This window comes from Ascaphus truei, chromosome 1 (genome assembly GCF_040206685.1).
Source record: "Ascaphus truei isolate aAscTru1 chromosome 1, aAscTru1.hap1, whole genome shotgun sequence".
NCBI lineage: Eukaryota > Metazoa > Chordata > Amphibia > Anura > Ascaphidae > Ascaphus > Ascaphus truei.
In genome coordinates this window covers 491,189,998-491,208,278 of record NC_134483.1, presented here as the reverse complement: position 1 = coordinate 491,208,278, position 18,281 = coordinate 491,189,998, and the positions used below count along the sequence as shown (strand labels likewise).

Genomic DNA, 18,281 nt, shown 5'->3' with positions numbered 1-18,281 from the left:
TATATATATAGTGCAGAATAAATGAGTACTTCAGTATTAGTTATAATATATATATATATATATATATATACAGTATATGTTAGTATATAAACTCTCAACATCTAGTTGTGTGGATCATCTTATCATCTTACAGTACATGTTTTAGAGCAGGGGTGTGTAAACTTTTTTGTCTGCGACCCCCTGCTTGCTCTCCCCCCCTGCTCGCGCCCCCACCCCTTTACCTTTCTCTGGCGTTTTCTGACGTCACAATGTCACATGGCATTGCGTCGCCAGAGTCAAGGTAAGGGACTTACAAAGGCCTCGCGCGCTCCCCCGGCATTTAATTTAAATGTTGTGGGGAAGAGGGCAGGGCCTCTGTAAGTGCCTCCACCCCACTCCCCCCCCCAGAAAATGTCCCCACCAGTGTTACACTGTCGGGTACATAACCAAACAATGTCTATAGGCCTCGTTCAGGGTGCTGGCTTCGGAGGGAGGGCGTGCTGCCGTGAGAAACAAAGTATTCAATTTGAATACTGGTTTTCAGGGTAGCAACTGCCCTGTCTCCGAAGCCAGGAGTTGAAGCTGACTACAGTTTCAATAAACGAAAATTTCGTTTTTTGGAGCTGCAGCAGCGTCACAGGGACCTAGGCAGCCAATGAAATCATTCTTCAGAATGATTTCATGATTGCAACTTGGATACTTACCCTGCTGTGTGTAACCCCGCCCCCTCCCCAACGCTGAAAAGTCTGCTGGGGGATAAACACAGATCGCCCAGCAAACTGCAGCACTGCCTCCCTCCCGCCCTCCCTCCGAGTCCTGCAGCTGGCACCCTGAATGAGGCCTTAGTGTGCGTCAACGTGGGAGGGTAGCACAGGCACAAGACCGAGTAACATAAGTCTTAGAAATAAGCGAGAACAGGTGTGAATTTGAAACATTTGTTTCCCTTTATTAGCTCAGTGAGGCCAATGTGTTCTGCACATTAAAAAAATAATCACAGGAATTTTAATACAATGAATAAAACCACAGTACATGTAGAATTGGCAGGTGGAACCTAGCCCTGTGGGGCTAAACTAATAGCTTGGCTTTCCTGTTAAGCATAGTTTTACCACCATTATTACACTTTCACCTACAAATCTTACAGTAGCGCAATCCAATCAGTTGTGTGTATTATTGATAATGTCTGTCACACAGGTACAGATTTAGAATCATCACATTATCCTATATGGCTATTCTAGGTCATTTACCAATTCGGTTTTAAACTACAGCAATTGAAGTTCTCATTACAGACTTTAAAAAGGACGCATAATCATTACCTAAATCTAAAGGGATGAAGTGCTCTTATTTTCCAACGGACCCAACTTATCTATCACTCTAATTGCACAATATTTCCTCTCTGTGCATCCTTCTTTGGCAACATGTTGTTTAGCACAGTTTCATGTGCTACTTTTAATGTTCCATCTGAAGCCTAACTTTGAATATGGTAATACAGTGTCACCATTTTAATTTATCCATTGCTGTCACAAAGGGCACAGTTGCAGAATTTACGACTACACAAAAGCAGAACCTACACACGTAAAATCTACTGGTGTATTCTGCACCTTGGCTACAGCATTTACGGGGGTGCAATAGTTATACGATCATTTGATGCATGGTCTTCAAAAACATTAAGGGGCGGTGATGCACCAAGGCAGATTTTCAGCAAAATTGCAGAAAATGGCATCGTTGTTCAACTTGCGTCTGTTTGTGTCAGCGTATCAAGGTCTTTGATGTGTCTATGGCGCTGTGCATCAGTGGGGGATTTGGGGAGTTTCAATAGGAGGAGTTATGAAGAAGTGACATCATGCACATATTAGGATGAGATGTCGCAAAAAATCGGGGTCTCTGTGCGTCACTTCTTTATCTTGTACTTGTGTCTACCTGGTCTGAGGTGGCGTCAACTTTTCTGGTTAACAATTTACGTCAAATGTAGGAAACACGTTGAAGCAAACACAGCCGGAAAGTGGAGCAATGTGTCAAAACAAACTTCTGCTTGCACTGTATGTTTACGTTGATGCATCTCCCCCACATAACTTTCATTTACTTCATAGATAATAAATTATGTTCCCAAAATGAGTTTTGTAAATGCCCCATAACATACATATTTTATTTTTTCAATAACACAGAGGAAACTTGTATTTTTAGGTACGAGTAATTATCGGGTCTGCCAAAAAAATCAACAATGAAATAATGTCTTTTTAGAGAGAAACAAAATCACACACTCGCTCTATTCATTTCAGCAATACAGGGCAAAATAGAATGTATTTAACATCTGATTACATAAATTTAAAGGCAAAATAGGTAATGCATCTGGTCTTTAAACACATAATATGATATACTAAACATTGATTTCTTAAAAATAATTTATTGCTTTTAATATATACTTTTTTTTACAACAGAAGATACTCAAAATTCAGAAAGAAAAATCTGTAAACTTTAGTTTGGCGTTCACATAATTAAACAAGATAAAATACCTGCATTTTTTAACCTACATAATAACAGTTACACGGATTGAATCTGTTAATGGTATAACAGAGAAGCCGTGAAAAAGTTCTTTTTTTTTTTTTATTGCTATCTATCTACTTTGAAATAAGAAGTAAAAAAATCAAGCAAGCTTCCGGCATTACAGACAGTGGAATCTCTCAGAACAGAATATGCTGGTGATAAATGAATGCAGCTATCAATATAAACTGCATTGGCATGTGATGACCGCTTCGTATTTTTTATTTGTTTTGCCACAGGAAGAGTAAGGTAGCCATGCCTAATTTATGAAAGAACCAATGAATGTTGAACCACAGTAGAATACAATCATATAATGGATGACAAAGTCCCACGTGAATCGGTACTGATTCTTATCTGTACCTTCGTAAGATGGACCTAAGAGATCTGGTTACGTTTCAAAACAACCGCAGATTAGGCAAAAATCTGTTTTTGACATTCACTAATTATTCCTAAAAATGTGTTCTTTACATCCTTGCAATATATTTTGCAAAAAAAAAAAAATCATACAAATTGTTTTGAAAACTGTCATTCAATAACACTTAAATATTTGCAAAGTAAAATTGCTGTACCCCGGACCACACGTCAACCGGCTGTGAATCAGTGGTTCCGTTGGCTATCAGAAATGGCGCTCATACTTCATTCCACTAGTATTTGAGAAGATTGCATTGCAGTAAAGTGGTTAACCCAAACCAGTTCATATACCCTAACTAAGTCAGAAAAAAAACCATAAGTAGTAAGATTAAAATTATTCAGTGTAAAAGCTCTTTGTTCATATGGAAACCAAAACCGTAGCTTCCTTATATTTCTTACATTTGCTGTACCAAAGCAGTCCTATTAAGAATAATGGCATGGCTGCTTGTGAGACCATGCTAATGCATAGTACCAAACAGTCTAGCAACAATCTCATTTTTCAACCGCAGCACATGACAATAACCTGAAGAGTGTGATGCAATCCTTAGTATATCTTTTCACTGGCCATATTTTTTTTTTTGTAATCAGCTTATTATCATAATAAATAGGGCAATAGAAACTGATAAATATGTCTTCAGTAAACAAAGGAATGAAATATCAGTATTTGCAAAGGATGCATAACTGTAAAAATATTGACGAATGCCATTATTCAACAGTGCCAACAAGAATAAAAATTACTGGCTTATTAAACAGTGTTTAGACATACTGTAAAGACTTACTACACAAATTATACAGTGCTGAGTTACTCAGCGGCTTCCTTCAGACAAATTAAAAACACATAACAGCCTATTGTAAAAAGAAATGAATCCTACATTAATTCCTGACACATAAATAAAAGAGAAACAAAAAATCACTACTGACTTTAACTTAGCGTTTTATAAAGACCACCAAGATGTTTCATTTTGAATCCCTCTGATTGAGCATGTAGTACTGCAAACGAAAACACTTACAGGAAAACTGGAAATGTCTTGTCCATGCGGCTAATACCTTTAAAGGCCAGTATAATCCTTCACAAAACACTTACATGGAAGCTCACCAAGAGAAGGGATGAGTGTGCGTAAAGCATTATTTGTGCACTCAAACAAAAAAAACAAACACACTGTCTTTTTTTTTGTTTTACAATCAAATATATATAAGCGTAAAGTCAGCTTCCTAAATAGATTAGTATACAATAGGTGTTTCACCATATATAATTACATTTGAATATTCTTAATTAAGAAAAAAGTATTCAGTATTGAAAAGAAGGCTGCATTTACAGTGCATAGCTGTAACAAATAAAGAACATTGTCAAACATTATGTACACAAAATAAAAAATACTCCATTGGACCTGCATCCTGCCAGAGGAGGTTGCAATGCTTTGCCGACTCCTCTGGCAGGAGAGCAGCTAACATCTGTAAATACTTGACTACATGTTAGAATGTAGTGTAGAATCTATCTGGATACATTACAGATAGTTTTGACTGAGCTCTTATTCATTATGTAACACCAAATCCACTCTTCAGAACAAAAATAATGCTGAACAAGCTGTGAATTTGACCATTTACAAGGCTTTTTGAAGTGGAAGATCAACATCGTGGACATTTGCATGGGTGTCAGAATCAAAGAAGAACAGAAGAGCATACAGAGAATTGTGTTTTCTCGGAAAGATATCACTTCATTTCTTATTTCACCCCACCCAGTACCCGATAAAAAAAAGGAAAGAAAGAAAAATCACTAAGGCGTCTTCTATATTGCAATGTTTTTTTTTCATCGGGAAGATGCTTCTTTAGAAATCAGACAAAAACGAAGAAGGAAGCAGTGCACTTTAGCCTCAGCAGCTTTCGTTTTTTTTCTAACTTTTTAATCATAAGTGTCAATATCGTGATATTTCTAAATTTCTCTGTAGAACTGGTGAGCTTTCGGGTGGTTTGCACTTTCGTCTGCAGTGAAAGGCAGACGTTGTCTCTGTTTGTAGGGCACAACCACCACCTCGAAAGCCAAACTTCTGACACCCATGGATACACGTGCTTGTCTGACAATCGCTTTGCCTCTTCAGTCTTCAGCAGCTGTGTTCATGTAAACCATTGTAGTACAGAGAGTGTAAAGTAAGAGAAATTCCTAGGTTTGACGTTCAAGAGTTTGTTATTGAAGGACACAATGTCCGTGAGGTATTCTCCACCTTTCCATTAGCCTTGGCGTTGATGCATGTTACCTACGCAGGCTTATCTGTGCCTCTTTAAGCAAACTGTCAAAATCCATGGAGTCATACTTGCTTTTAGTGGAAGCTGGATCGAAGTCATCTGAATTTGAATCTAAAACCAAAGATAAATGATTTAATTTATGTTTATACCAATTTTTGGTGAATTATGATCGTACTTTACACAATAATAAACAGCCTGAATGCAAATAATTGCAATAAGTAGTAACATCCCAGTAATGTATTTATAGGGCATGGAGATTAAGTTCTACAGTATATTTACTGCTGACATAATGTAGCTTTCCTAGCGCTGGAAAATAACTTACAGCTCGTTTAAGTCAATGGCGTGTAAGGAGTCTTCCAGTGCCCAACGTGTCTTATGGCAAAAGACTGCTTAGTAAATATTGGCCTACCATTGGGTGCCATAGAGTGTGCTAACCCTGCCCCCTTTTTTGCATGCGGCTAATGCTTCACAGTGGCACTTTCTTCCACTGCCACTTTACTGTATGTGTGTTCCACAATAACGGCTGCTACATCTGTACATGTCACGATGACATGATGAGGATCAACTCTAAACTAAACACAGCACACGTAAACCACGTAAACTAAAACCATTTCTTTCGTGAGAAAATGTGTTTTTGTAGAGAGAAATATAGAAATTGTTGGCATATAAAGCCACTACGGATAATAACAATGTAAGAATAACAACATTGGGCATGGTCAATCCACTCCCAGCGGTGGTCAAATAGTGTGGTACAATAATAAAAAGCACCAAGGGCCTTATGCTCTAAAGTGCGATACAGCACAGTATGTCCCATTCGGCACATCAAGTCTAATACACCTTGGGGCACTTTTAGCATAAGATACCATGACCCGTAGTCTTCAAAGTGCGATCTGCTGTATCACGTCAGAATCGACAATATCTGCCCACAACCTTGATGACCGATATCGCCCATTCGGGGGCAATGCAGAGGATCGAACTTTGATTACACGGGGGCTGTGTGTGCAATCTCAAAGACAAGAGTATCTTCTGCTGCACATTTACATGTACACACTGAAAAAAATCTAATTTACCAAACGTCAACTTTCTCTATCATCTTTTTTTAGGGTTACGAGTATTGTCAATCTACTCACTCCATTGTTGTTGTTGTGTTTTTTCAAATTTGTGAATTGTTTTATGCACTTGAGTAGTGTGTGCATCTTATCTTACAGTACGGATGGAAAATGATGGGTGTATGCTCATTTGACTGTCTTGTACAGTAACTACATTAGTTGCAAAAGCTGAAACATACATATTTGGAAGTGGATTTCTTGTGCATCAGAAGAATGTTTTGTAACCGCTTACATTTATATTGACTACCAACACATGCAAATAATGTTCCCAGTATATCCCCTCACAAAACGTTTCTACTTATCATTTCCCAAAGGATTATCCATGTAACCGTCACAAAATGACGGTTGATAGTGATTTTAATTATAAAACTAAAAGGCTTTCCTTCAGGTAGTCTATTAGATGCAATGGTTACTTAAAGGGAGCGTCGGTTATTCTAAAAGAAAATATAATTTATGGATTCGGAGGTGAGCTGCTCATGTGTGACATTTCTTAGAGATTTTACAAAATTGACCCAAAATACAATGGTAATCACTATATCCTTACACTCCCTCTCGCTTCCTTTATTCTGCCATAACTCCCTTGGGCAGCTTTCTTACGTTTGAGTTGATTAAAGTGCACTAACAGGTGTGCTTTCCAAAAACCTGCGCGTGTTTATTCTCCAGATCATTCTATGCCTCCGTACATTATAAAAAATGTTAACTAAGGCGAAAGGGCTTTTTTTTAAATCTTTTTATCAGTAACCATTAGGCAAATATATCTCCTTTCAATTGAAGATTTTCTCATTTTGATACATTATTTTCAGGTCATATCCATAAAGTTTATTATTTCCGATAAACACACTGCAAGCATTTTATATGGATATTTATTAGCTACAACATTTAACATTTCTATGCTTACTTATGAGTATAAGTTAAGCGAAATTATATATACAAAACCGAACTGTATTTTTATATCAGTATCTACACCATAAAATCCATACCTAAGTCTGCATAGTTAGACTTGCAAAACTGCTTTCGTTCACAAAAGCACAGCTCAAAGTCGGGTTCATTTGACCTGCGCAAGGTGTATCCATTCTCAAGAGCAGCAAAAGCATCACAGGTGTAGCGGTAGGTGATGAAACCGTAACAATCTCTGTAATAACCAATACAGTAGACAATATGAATACATACATCTGTACATGTTAAATAACATTCACAAAAGAGTGAGAGAAACACATCCTCTTAAAAGAAGCAGATTGGTGTTATGGTGCTTCATATACCAAAGTTACTGCATTCATTTATCAGTGTGATTGTCCTGTCATGAAGCTAAATACTTATTTCTGAGGGAAGTGATCTCAACTAGAAAGACTAATAAACAAGAGTGAAAGAAAATAAATAAGACTTTGAACTCAATGTGTCATCTGTCACTTCCTTAGTACAAACTGGTACACCCACAATCTTACTTACTGCTATACTTTTTTCCCCAATGTGCCCACTTCTTAAGAAATAATAATCATTAAAGTTCTCACCCATCATCCCGCAGATTCACTGTGCATTCTTCAATTTCACCAAAAACTTGAAACCGGGCTCGCAGTTCTGTACGAGTTATATTAGGTCTCATTTTTCCAATGTAAATTATTCGATGTTCTTCCTACAGGGCAAAGAAAACAAAGTATTTTTTTTTACCAGTGTTGTAAAGCAAATTCACTAAGTTCTAAAATACATATTTTGTGTCTCCTTCATTGTCTCATACAGTGATACAATATTTTTATTCATGCATTTGAACAGATGTGAGCCTATTACTTTTCTGTTTTATAAACTACAATGCAAACACTAATTTTAGTTTAAAGTTTGAGGGAAAAGTCCATTCTATATCTCTTTTTATTAAAGACTACCTAAAAAAATTGCTTTGGGACACTAAATCTCCAAAAATGATAAAATGGTTCATCTGTGTGTTAGGTAGATGGATTTAATAGGAACTAAATATGAATGTAGAGCAATTAACTATGGATTGAAATATCGCTAGGCTGCATATTGGAAGAATTACACTGTAAAATAAATTAAAATACGTTTTTACACCATGTTTCAAAAGAGGAGGCTAAGGCATCAACTGTGGTTATACATTTAGCTATGACTTGGGATACAGCATCATAAAAAAAACGACTTGCAGCTTTGTAATGGTGGTAATCCTGAACTAGTTATTAAAGCCCAACGGGAAAGTATGCATAAAAAGACAGAAATGTTTAAAGCAGCAATTCTGCCAACATATTCTGCACAGCATTGGAAACAGGGTTTATTTTGGGGGTGGGGTGGAGCTGAATTACTTTTTCTTTAGCTCGGGGGAACCACCGGTTCTTGAGATACTTACAGTAGCCATCCAATAGATGCAGAACACCGGTAACTAAACTAGTATCTATCTTCGGAACGTGAGATCCCTGGAGCTAAAAGTAATGCAGTTCAGGACACCACTGTTCTAATGCTATACAGAAAAAAATATATCTTTTTTTCAAACGAGTAGTCGAGATTGTTCCTTTAAATGAATATACAGTAGTACTGTTACGATAGGCCTTATACAGTATAGTCCAAAGACTGTGCTTTACAGGGATTTTTTCCACATCCCTCTTTAACTGATAAAGGGTGAAGAGATACCCAATGTAGCTCAATGAAAACATTTGGAGCAGTCTTCGTTCGTATGCAAATTAGCACGAAAATGAGTCCTTTTCATGCAATTACTCCTTCACATGCTATTCAACACACTCTAAAGATTTGCGATAAGGCAATAAGAGCCCTTCCGGATCACAATTGTGTTTCACTGTTGTCTATGATGACTCGTCAGCACATGTGGAAATGTGTATGTGTTTGCCATATAGAATACGTAATCATGCAGCCAGAAGAAAACCATACACACGTATAAAATCCCAGTAATATTAAATCCTCAGAGTTCATAGCGGTCATAAAGACGTGAATGCCTTCTTGTCTGCTATGGAAGCCACACTGTTAATAGTCCTAAAACCTCTTAAATCTTAAATACATGTCTGACTAGTGCAGAATGATAGTTGTCATCCTCTCCGTCCACTCAATCTTAAGGCATGCTACATATTGTTTCCAAACCTTCCTCTGCCATCTCAGAAACTCCCATTACCCACTCCTGCAGATCTATGAGGCATTTAGCTCATATTCCAATTAGTTTAATTTGAAATAGCCAGCTCAAGATCTGGAGATATAAGCTATCAAAGTTAAAAAAAACAAAGCTGCCAACTAATATTATTTATCCAAAATAGTATCAAATGACAAAGGATTGAATACCATACTTACAGATACTCTGTGACTTATATACTATTTGATGATGAGCAGTGATGTACGGATTTATATGTAAGTGAGTTATGATGTCTTTCTCGTCACTAAGCAACAAGGGGAAAATCTATATTGTGATGATAAATGTATACTGTGATCATGCTTTATAGCACTGTCCTTCAAGTACTATTAAGGAAAAGCCTTCAGAGTGGCATATGCGTTTCTGTCAAGCCTTGAACCTTTGTTGAATATGTGATCTTATTAACGTATGAACTATTATTCAGTTTACCCAAAAAGTTCAATTATTTTCGAAACAAATATGATTTTAATATTTTCATGTAGAATAACATCATTAAACATATATACCAATGCACACAAACACATACATATATATATTTCTGAAAAGTACTGCTTACGATTGCTTTTTGCCTTTGCCTCTCCCTTTGTTTTGCCCGCTCTGATTCCCGTTTTTCATACTCCTTGCGGTACTCCTCCCTCTTCAGCCTTTCGTGTTGATATTCCTCGTAGCTGTCATATCTACGTCATGAATGCGCAAAATTATTTATTAGTTAAAAAAAATAGATATGTACTGTAAAATAACAGGATTCTAAATGATCATACTGTATTGTACAATCAAGACACAAATAAAGTCAAAACAAATATCTTTACCTGGGCCTACGACCATATGGTGACGATGACTGTGATCGTGCATACATTGGAGAATTTCTTTGTCTACAATGATCTGTCTCATAGCAGCAGCAAGACCTTAGAAGAAGAATAAATAGTCAGTATGCACAGTACTTAGAAAGAAGTAAATTGCATATTGAGAATTAAGTGACATCACCTAGAATCCAGTATTATCTATCAAAAATCTGGTTGCTGAAGAAAGGTACAGTGTTAGCTTCAGGACTTAGTATTATCTATATATATTGCTAATTTAAAATAAACATTCTACAATATCCAGTTGTTTCTTTAATTTCTTCTAGTAAATTTCAGTTAATAGTTAAATGCACTGTATTTTGCAACTATCTAATTACACTATAATTCTCTTCTACATAAAGGACTATTGTATTTTCATGTTATGAAGTATTGTAAAGAGTAAAATCAGATGCATGGTGCGTTTAGAGATTTTTATTTTGTGTGAAATATCCGCTTCTTGGCTTTTTTGTGCCTGTGGCTTAGTTAGAGTACTGTTAATGCTCTTTGGCATTTGCAACCTGCTTATCTCATACCCAACACCAATTTAATCAACAGAACTGTAACATTGTAATAGCTCCTGTATGAACTACATATATAAAACAAAGTTCAAACTATTCTATTAGAATATTAAATATATTACAACTAAACATTATCACATAATATTTATATCATTGATGACTGCATTTTATCAACTAATTTTACAATGCAATACAGCAACATTTAGAAAAGCTCGAATTTCTGACCTGCAATTAGGGGATTTTGTATTATTATAGGGACTGATCATAAATACAGGGCACAATAAAGTCCATAATTCTGAAATACAAATATTTCAATAATAATTCGATATTTTACATACCCTGAAGAAGATCTGCTAGACGGTGATCTGGATCTTGAACGGGAATATGGAGAATGAGAAGATGATCTGTGTTGAGAAAAGGACCTAGATCTTGATCTGGAACAAATCCTTTGTGATCTTTGTGACATGACGGACGTTGGTTGTGATACTGAATATCTGCATGGAGAATTAAAAGTCGAGCAAGAAGGAGATACATCAAATAATGAATAGGACTGTGTTCCATCCCAAGTATAGCACAATTTATCATTTTCATCGTCACTATCGTCAAACAAACTATCCATTCCTAGTCCAGCAGTTAAAAACATAGGTAGTCTAGAGAACTGCTCATCACTAAAATTATTGTCTCTCAGTTCGCTGGTTTTGTTTTTTTCATCATAGACGGCTTGTTTTGGGTGACCAAAATGCTTGTTCAGTTCAGCGCGGATTTCCTGGTCTTGAAGCTGTTTTCTTTTGGAGTTCTGGGAACTTGGCATGGTTGCCTGAAAAGTACCTTTCTGGTATAACTGCTCTCGATTTGTGTAAGAACAGACTTGCAACTTTTTTCCGGGCAAAGAATCCTTACATTCAAGTCGTCTAGTGGCCTGTAGTTCTTGTGATAAGCTAATATATGTTTCAGATTTTGAATTCATAAACTGACAGTAATCATGGTCTCCAAAAAGTCGTAAACTGGGTCGTTTTGCCTTTTTTTCCTCTTGTCCAACGATTACCACTGATGTCTTGCTAAGCTGGGCATACAGTTCTGATTGCTCTGGACCTTTCTTGGTATGGTTAATAACTTGGATACTGGAAGACTCAATGTAGCGAGATTTTTTAGTAGGTGGCACAGTAGACTTGCAAGATGACTTCAGTTTAGGAGAAGTCCTGAAAGGATTATCTTGGTTGGCTTTGTGAGGAGGGGTAGTTGGGGGAGTTAGTCCTAAAAAAAAAGAAAGACAAAAGAAAGTTTATTTGGTGCTGTGGTAAATGCATGCGTAAGGAAACCAAATATAATTCCTGAAACCAAATGTCATTTAAATATGCTGTTCCACACAGATCCAATTGAACTATTTAAAATTATATAGTAAATACAATAACATCTGGTAATTGGTACATTTACAAATAAAATAAATACATGCATTTAAAATAATTATTAAAAGCCTGCAAATATTTCATTGTTCTCACTCACAGATGTAGTCAGACGTATGTTTCCCGTGGCTCAGGATTACCAGAGGAAACTGAAAGCAGCAATCCCCGCACAGGGGGAAACTAGTCGCGGACAGCCCAGTTCACTAACATGTACCCTCTGATGTTACCCATGGCTTCACCTTCCCTGGAGCTGCGGGGAGGACAAGGGTCAGCCTGGCAACAGCTGACAACATTGAATGACAATGGAGAGGTGTCTATCATATTCTCATGAATATCCAATAACAAACCAGGAACACAGGTGACAGGACAAGATATTATATAAATATATATATATATATATATATAACAAAAATCCAAAGAGTCCGCAGCACTCACTGGTTAATATAAATAGTAAACGGTTTAATTAATATCACAAACATCAGGGGTAAATACTGTACAAGAAAGGACGGAGCGACGTTTCGGACCTCCCGGTTCTTTAGCTAGATAAAGGAACGGGAGGTCCGAAACGTCGCTCCGTCCTTTCTTGTATTTACCTCTGATGTTTGTGATATGAATCAAACTGTTTAACTATTTATACTAACCAGTGAGTGCAGCGGACTCCTGAGGAAGGTCCCACGAGGACCAAAACGTTGGGAATGTTTGTGCTATGTTTATTTTTGAATACAAGTTTTCTTTCTTACCTTTGAGTGTTGTCTTGTGTCTGCTCCTGCTGTAGTGGATTACTTTTCTCTTACTATTGGTATAGGACATGCAGTGCAAACTGTTTATGGTATTGTGAGTGCCGGCTACCCCATTTGTTTTTTTGTGTGTGTGTATATATAATATAAATATATAATGCTGCTTGACAGATGTTATAGGTGAAGTGACATGTGGGACCCCATATTATAGTAATATGTTTAATATGTTGAAACTCAGAGAAGCAGAAGCATTTGAAATTATTTTTCAACGTATGTGTATATTATAAAAAAATATATTGTAAATAAAATAATTTCAAATGCTTCTGCTTCTCTGAGTTTCAACATATTAAACATATTACTATAATATGGGGTCCCACATGTCACTTCACCTATAACATCTGTCAAGCAGCATTATGTAGTAAAAACAGTTATAATGACCAAAATCCACCACTGTTATTTGCAGCACTTTCCTTGAAATTGGTGATGAGGCCCAAAAGTTGAAACAGCTGTCTGTGTGCAGGTTACTGCTTATGCACTTCTTTAACCCAGGCTGTGCTAAAGAGTGGGGAATACGGCAGGCATAAACTCACAGAGATCCATGTTATAATGGATTAGAATCAGAAGGTGACACTAATTTGCATGTCATTTCCCAGAATCCCTTGCTGCAGTGGAAGCACTGTATGCTAGGAGATAATGGGGAAAAGCAGGTTGCAGACCTGTCTGAGACATGTGAATGTGCTCACAAGCGATATTTTAATTTGGTTTCAAGGTGTTTCATGTGCAATATTCGCATGCTATACACATGATACTTATAAACTATTGTACAAGCTTTTATAGGCATTGCAAAAGAAAACAGATATACAGTAGGAGAATTGTACTGTAAGTATTGAAACACAAAATAAGCTGCATATGTGATTTCAGTTGTGTGTTTTACACTCACACCAGCAGCCGCTACACAACGTGACTTCAATACTCCTTTGTCTTCACAGTTCATTAACGTGGTAAAACCATTCCTAATGTACATATAATACATCCTTTTACGCATAACTAATGCAGCTGTCTGAAAATTTGTTATGCAACAAGTGCTTAAATTAACACTTTCAGTAACCATTGCAGCCTCAATATCATTCCGCTTAGATTTAAACAACAGTTAATGCTTGTTAATCTTTTTCAAATTATGCAATTAAGCCAGGGGTCTCAACTCCAATCCTCAAGTTTCCCCAACAGGTAAGGTTTTCAGGATAACCCTGCTTCAGCACAGGTGGCTCAGTCACTGATTGAGCCACCTGTGCTGAAGCAGGCTCTTCGACTTAGCCACCTGTGCTGAAGCAGGCTCTTCGACTTAGCCACCTGTGCTGAAGCAGGGATATCCTTAAAACCTGACCTTTTGGGGAGGTCTTGAGGACTAGAGTTGAGAAACCTGTATTAAGGGTTCCATGTCCCTTATAGATTCATGTTCTAAGTGATCACTGCTTCAAATGTATGGGAGGAGCTCCAACAGTTACAGCTCGCCATTGTGATAGAGCAAGCGATTTAGCATGGCAGTGAAATTACTTTTTTTGGGGGGGGGGAAGGGGGGGCGGGAGCAAGTGACATACTTTGTTTACCTAAATGACTACAAATATTATTAAATCATTAGCACTAGTAGAGATAAATAATGCCTTTGTCATTTTCTCTCCCTAAAAAGAAATACTTATCGGCCAAAATGCCTACTGCTATTCAGTAAGCGTCGATAAGTGGGCGATAAAGATATAAATTGCCCAAAATTTCAGTCGTCAAAAAAAAAAAAGAATTTGCCAGGTTTTTGGCGATAAGCGGGCAGGCAGGTTCTGAAACTCGTGTAATTCTAGTAGCCTCGATTAGCTTATCGAGGCTAATCGCGGCCCTAGAAAGGCAAATTTCTCCCAAAATCCTCATGCTAGGAAAAGTTGGCGTGAGGCTGGGGAGAAGCTGCTGAGATGGCGGCGAGAGGGGACTTAGAAAAAAAATGCATTTTCCTGTATTAGATTCATGCCGGGAGTCTCTGGAGCTGATACCCGTTAATATAAGCACCGGAGGCCCTCGGCATGAATCCATGCAATAAAAGGTATTAAGGTAATGAAGCTGTTTTAATATAAATTTGATTAAAAATGTAGATGAGCAGGGGGTCTCCGGAGCTGTAGTGTGCTGATTTGAGGTCTGGGGACCCCCTGGTTCCCGAGATACAGGCCCCGTTATGGGGTGCCGGTATCTCCTATGCATTTAAATCCCAAGGTCACGTGACCGTGGGAATAAAATGCATAGGAGGTACCGGCACCCCATAACGGGGCCTGTATCTCGGGAACCAGGGGGTCTCCGGATCTGAAATCAACGCGGTTCTGATCTGGAGACACCCTGCTCATCTTCACTAGTATTAACATTTTTATTACAAAACATACATTTCTGGCGAGATTTGCGCAGGGAGAGGCGGCTCTCTCTGTGTAGATCTCTCAGCAGCTGGGAAAGAAAAATCGCCCAGTTTGCCCTTTTGAGAGGCGAACATCACGTCACCGGCTACTCGCCCATTTTGGGAATTTTGCTATCACAGGTAATCGAGGCTTTCAGAATAAAGTGATAGCAACACTCAAAAAACAGGCGGCGTAAACGGCAGGGCAATTTTTTTTATGAGGGTTTATGGAATAGGCCCCTTATTATTAGTACTTTTAGGCAATACAAATTCACCAGGATATTGGCATTAAAACTAGCATAATTATATCCCAAGTTTAAAAAGTGTTTTTTTTTCTTAATCAAAATCCACCTCCACATTACACTATACAGTAGTTATTAAAACGGGCCACGCGTTTCACTTACATATACAACACAAATTATGATTTAGGGCAGGAGTGCTCAGCTCCAGTCATCAAGCCCCAGCAACAGGTCAGGTTTTCAGGATATTCAAGCTTCAGCACTGGTGGCTCAACCAGTACCTGCTTCAGCACAGGTGGCTCAATCAGAGGCTCAGTCTAAGCCTCTGATTGAGCCACCTGTGCTGAAACAGGGATATCCTGAAAACCTGACCTGTTTGGGGGCTTGAGGACTGAAGATGAGCACCCCTGTTCTAGGGTACAGATGTAGCAAGCATCACTGCACCCGTTGGCGCGTGTGATGACACACTAGCACTACCACTTCTTCATGCGCAGCTAATGCATTTAAAAATGGTGGCTGCTTCCTTTGGTGTGTTGTCTCCCCTCCCCTTCCCGCTACAACGTCCCAGTGGGAGCAATAACGGCTGTTACATCTGTAGGCTATTGTTAGACTTTAAAATGTTATTTTTCCATAAATGCTTTTCCAAGTTGTGGCTTTCATCAATATTAAGCAAAGATAAAATATTAACTTTTATGCAAACGGATTTATAGGTAGGATTACATGTTCTATTTAGTGGTTATAAAATTAATATGCACGCTATGTTTTTCTTTAATGCCCAGCTCTACTTTCTCAGATTTCTATGAATATAATTGTGCTTTTCTTTCTTTCCTCTTATAAAAGTCCCTGTATCCAGCCAAAAGTGGTCCAATTCTGGGCAAAAATTGCTTGGGATACATCCTAGAAAAAATTGATTTTTTTCCTTTGTTATATAAGGTGCAGCTTTTTTGCCCATGAAATGTATCTCTTTATTGCATGTACAGGCATACCCCGCATTAACGTACACAATGGGACCGGAGCATGTATGTAAAGCGAAAATGTACTTAAAGTGAAGCACTACCTATTCCCCACTTATTGATGCATGTACTGTACTGCAATCATCATATACGTGCATAACTGATGTAAATAATGCATGTGTAACAGGCTCTATAGTCTCCCTGCTTGCACACAGCTTCGGGAGCCGGTATTGCTGTTCAGGACGTGCTGACAGGCGCATGCGTGAGCTGCCGTTTGCCTACTGGGCGACTTGTACTTACTCGCGAGTGTACTTAAAGGGAGTGTCCTTAAACCGGGGTATGCCTGTATATCTTTATTTATATAGCGCCATCCATGTGCACAGTGCTTTATAGCAGTAACACGCGTGACCTAATAGGAATACTCGCTTCATACATAAAAGGAGACATTAGGAGAAGGAGACCCTGCCTGGAAGAACTTACTGCATCACTTTTGCCTTGATACATTGATGCTGTTGTGTCATGGTGGAGAAAACAACATATGTACAGTAAATAGCATTTATGTCTCTTTCAAAGCAGTAAACGTTATTTGTGTGTCACTGAAGATACTGAACCAATCTTTGTTCAGGTACGGTACATGTTACCTTATGCTTTGTGAGCAGAGTGAGTTTGAATAGAATTGATATGTTTAGGTATTTGCTATGCTGCCATGTGATATTAGTTGAGACACTAGATGCATTTCTAAAGTCTCATTTGATGCTACCTGGTACTTATAGATGTGTGAAAGGACAGGTGGCTGTTACAGGCGGCAGGCTGACAAAAGGCAGTATTGAAAACTATTATCACACTTGCCCAAACTATAGGCAGGGAGGCTCTTTGCAGAATGAAATTTCGACTATGGTTTTTATTGCTGCCTATTTTCTTTTGTCAAAGGATCCTGCTGCGCACAGCAACAAATAGCTGCCATTATCCAGAATGTAATGGGTGTCAGACAAATCACATAACACAAACAATCAAGACTATGTAGGTCATATATCAACAGAGCATAACCTTAGCAGTATTTATGATTACTGCATTGAAATGTGCTTTATAATAAACAAGTACCTCTGTATCACTCACACTTATGTACTTTGTGCACTGGAAATCTGTTGCAAGTTTGATGTACTCTAAAGCCTTACTTAAAGAGCTATCTTTCCTAGGTGTACTGAAATGGGCAAAAAAAAATTAATAGCAATACAAAAACATTTGGAGAAAACAATTGTTAATTTAATAGCTTCTGTAAACGCGCCGATGCTTAGCTGTGGTCCAGTCTAAAGACACGTACAGATGTAGCAGACGCGTTAACTAATGAGTGCTTTATCTTAGCCATCGTATTAAACAGCTCTAATATTAAATAAGGCGCCTGCAGCAGTACACCACTTCGCTTTAACGGGAGCTGTAACATTTGCTACATCTGTACATCTGGTTAATGTACAGATGTAGCAAACGTTATTACCCTGTTAACGCATTAAATAACGAGTGCTTTATCTTCTTAGCCATCGTTTTAAACAGCTCTAATGTTAAATAAGGCGCCTGCTTTGGCACAAAACATCGCTTTAACGGGAGCTGTAACATTTGCTACATCTGTACAAGAGTTTAAGGTTCTTTCTGTTTACAACGAGGCCTTCACAGTATAGCATGACCCTCTATAAGCTATGAGTTACTGGTTGAATGGCCACAAAAGGTTTTTAGAGAACAACACAAGTACATTTAAACATCC

At 37.9% G+C, this 18,281-nt stretch overlaps 1 protein-coding gene across 1 annotated transcript in view; it reads right to left on the bottom strand.

Moving 5' to 3' along the window:
* Window positions 1–900: 900 nt before the first annotated feature.
* The window catches only part of PPARGC1A (PPARG coactivator 1 alpha), a 57,747-nt gene continuing 40,366 nt past the window's right edge, over window positions 901–18,281 (bottom strand). The window contains exons 8-13 of the mRNA XM_075568541.1: window positions 11,107–12,022; window positions 10,221–10,316; window positions 9,968–10,088; window positions 7,787–7,908; window positions 7,259–7,410; window positions 901–5,280 (exon numbers count right to left, since the gene is read on the bottom strand). Of these exons, the coding sequence (XP_075424656.1) occupies window positions 5,177–5,280; window positions 7,259–7,410; window positions 7,787–7,908; window positions 9,968–10,088; window positions 10,221–10,316; window positions 11,107–12,022 (1,511 nt within the window). The 3' untranslated portion in view covers window positions 901–5,176. The remainder of the gene's footprint in view (window positions 5,281–7,258; window positions 7,411–7,786; window positions 7,909–9,967; window positions 10,089–10,220; window positions 10,317–11,106; window positions 12,023–18,281) is intronic.